We start from the raw sequence: 1,477 nt of genomic DNA on the forward strand, positions 1-1,477 counted from the left end.
CGTAGGCAGCAGGCTCCGCCCCCGCGGGCGCCAGGTTCGCGCGTGCCCGGAAAGCCCCTCGCCGGCTGCGTCCCTCCGGCTCCTCCATCTGGTTCTCAGCAGGCTGTGCGGCACGGATCAAATGCGTCGTGTTCCCCATCGCCACCACCCTATTCAAAGCACTAACCTTGCAAAATGTAAACTAGCCTGTCCTTACCACGTGACCAGTTTGTCCTCTTTATGGATTCATTGCCTTGCCTGCCATCACCATGCTGCTCGGTAAGCCCCAGCACAGTGCTTCCTAAACTTGGCTGCAGGCTAGAAGCACATGGAGATCTTTTAAAACTCCTAACCCCAGACCAATTAAATTACAATTTCTGGTGGTGGGAAACCAGCACCAGCACTTCAGAAACTCCCTGGGTGACTCCACTGCTGAAAGGTTTGGGAACCCCGTCCTTAGGGCCTTGCTGCTCAGCGTGGGATCTGTGGACCCTCAGCATCATTAGAAACACCTCCCGTCTACTTGAATCAGAGATCGCCGGACATTAACATTTGAAAAGCGCTAGACTGCAGTGGCTCTCAACCTTCCTAATGCCACGACCCTTTAATACAGTTCCTCATGTGGTGGTGACCCCCAATTTCATTGTACAAATTGAACATAATTAAAGCATAGTGATTAATCACAAAAACAATATGTAATAATATGTGTTTTCCGATGGTCTTAGGCGACCCCTGTGAAAGGGTCGTTCGACCCCAAAGGGTCGCGACCCACAGGTTGAGAACCGCTGCACTAGAGGCTTAAATGATGTATATCTTGATTTATGGAGACCACGTGTTTAAAGGTTGTCCTTGAGTGAGAATAACATGATGGATGGCCTGATGTTCCGCCAGGTCTGTATTTTTCACCTCCTGCATCATTCCAAATCATTATGCAAGCCCTTGTCTGAGTCCGATGAACAGGTTCCAACAGAGACCAAGTCAGTGTCCAGCAGTCAGCCCTGACCTGGACTCTGACATCATGCTCAGTCCTGAGCCTCAGTCTTCACATCTTTAAAGTGGAGATGATGCTAATAACACCTGTCACATGAGGACTGAGAGGGTGTCTGGGACATGCGTCCACTTGTTGCTCTCCTCACTGGCCACTCCAGCCCTCTCCAGGGTACAAGTCCACACACATTCCTCCTACAGCTCCGAAAGTCTTACATAGTTTCCCTTGTGTTGAATATTTTCTCACCTTTATACTGGACTGTTAATACCCACCTGTTACAGTCATTTTTTGAATGAATGAGATTATATTTAATCTCTGCCCCCTGGGCTGGCACTTTTAACACAAACTTTTAGTTTTCCCAACAACTCTGCTTATAAAGCTGCTTCTAGGATCCAGGCCAGGCCTTTTTTTCCTTTTTCTTTCCTGTGAACTGATCCATTGCTCTACCTCTTTCCTCTTTTACTCCTCAATGTGTTTTCCCAGTGTCCCACATTTCTAAATGATGAGTAG

General features: G+C 48.2%; 1 protein-coding gene across 1 annotated transcript in view; it reads right to left on the bottom strand.

Annotated features, from left to right (window-relative positions):
- GTF3A (general transcription factor IIIA) overlaps positions 1 to 139 on the bottom strand; it is a 10,113-nt gene extending 9,974 nt beyond the window's left edge. The window contains exon 1 of the mRNA XM_015564844.1: positions 43 to 139. Within this exon, the coding sequence (XP_015420330.1) occupies positions 43 to 139 (97 nt within the window). The remainder of the gene's footprint in view (positions 1 to 42) is intronic.
- Positions 140 to 1,477: the final 1,338 nt, after the last annotated feature.

This window comes from Myotis davidii, unplaced genomic scaffold, assembly GCF_000327345.1.
Source record: "Myotis davidii unplaced genomic scaffold, ASM32734v1 scaffold152, whole genome shotgun sequence".
Lineage (NCBI taxonomy): Eukaryota > Metazoa > Chordata > Mammalia > Chiroptera > Vespertilionidae > Myotis > Myotis davidii.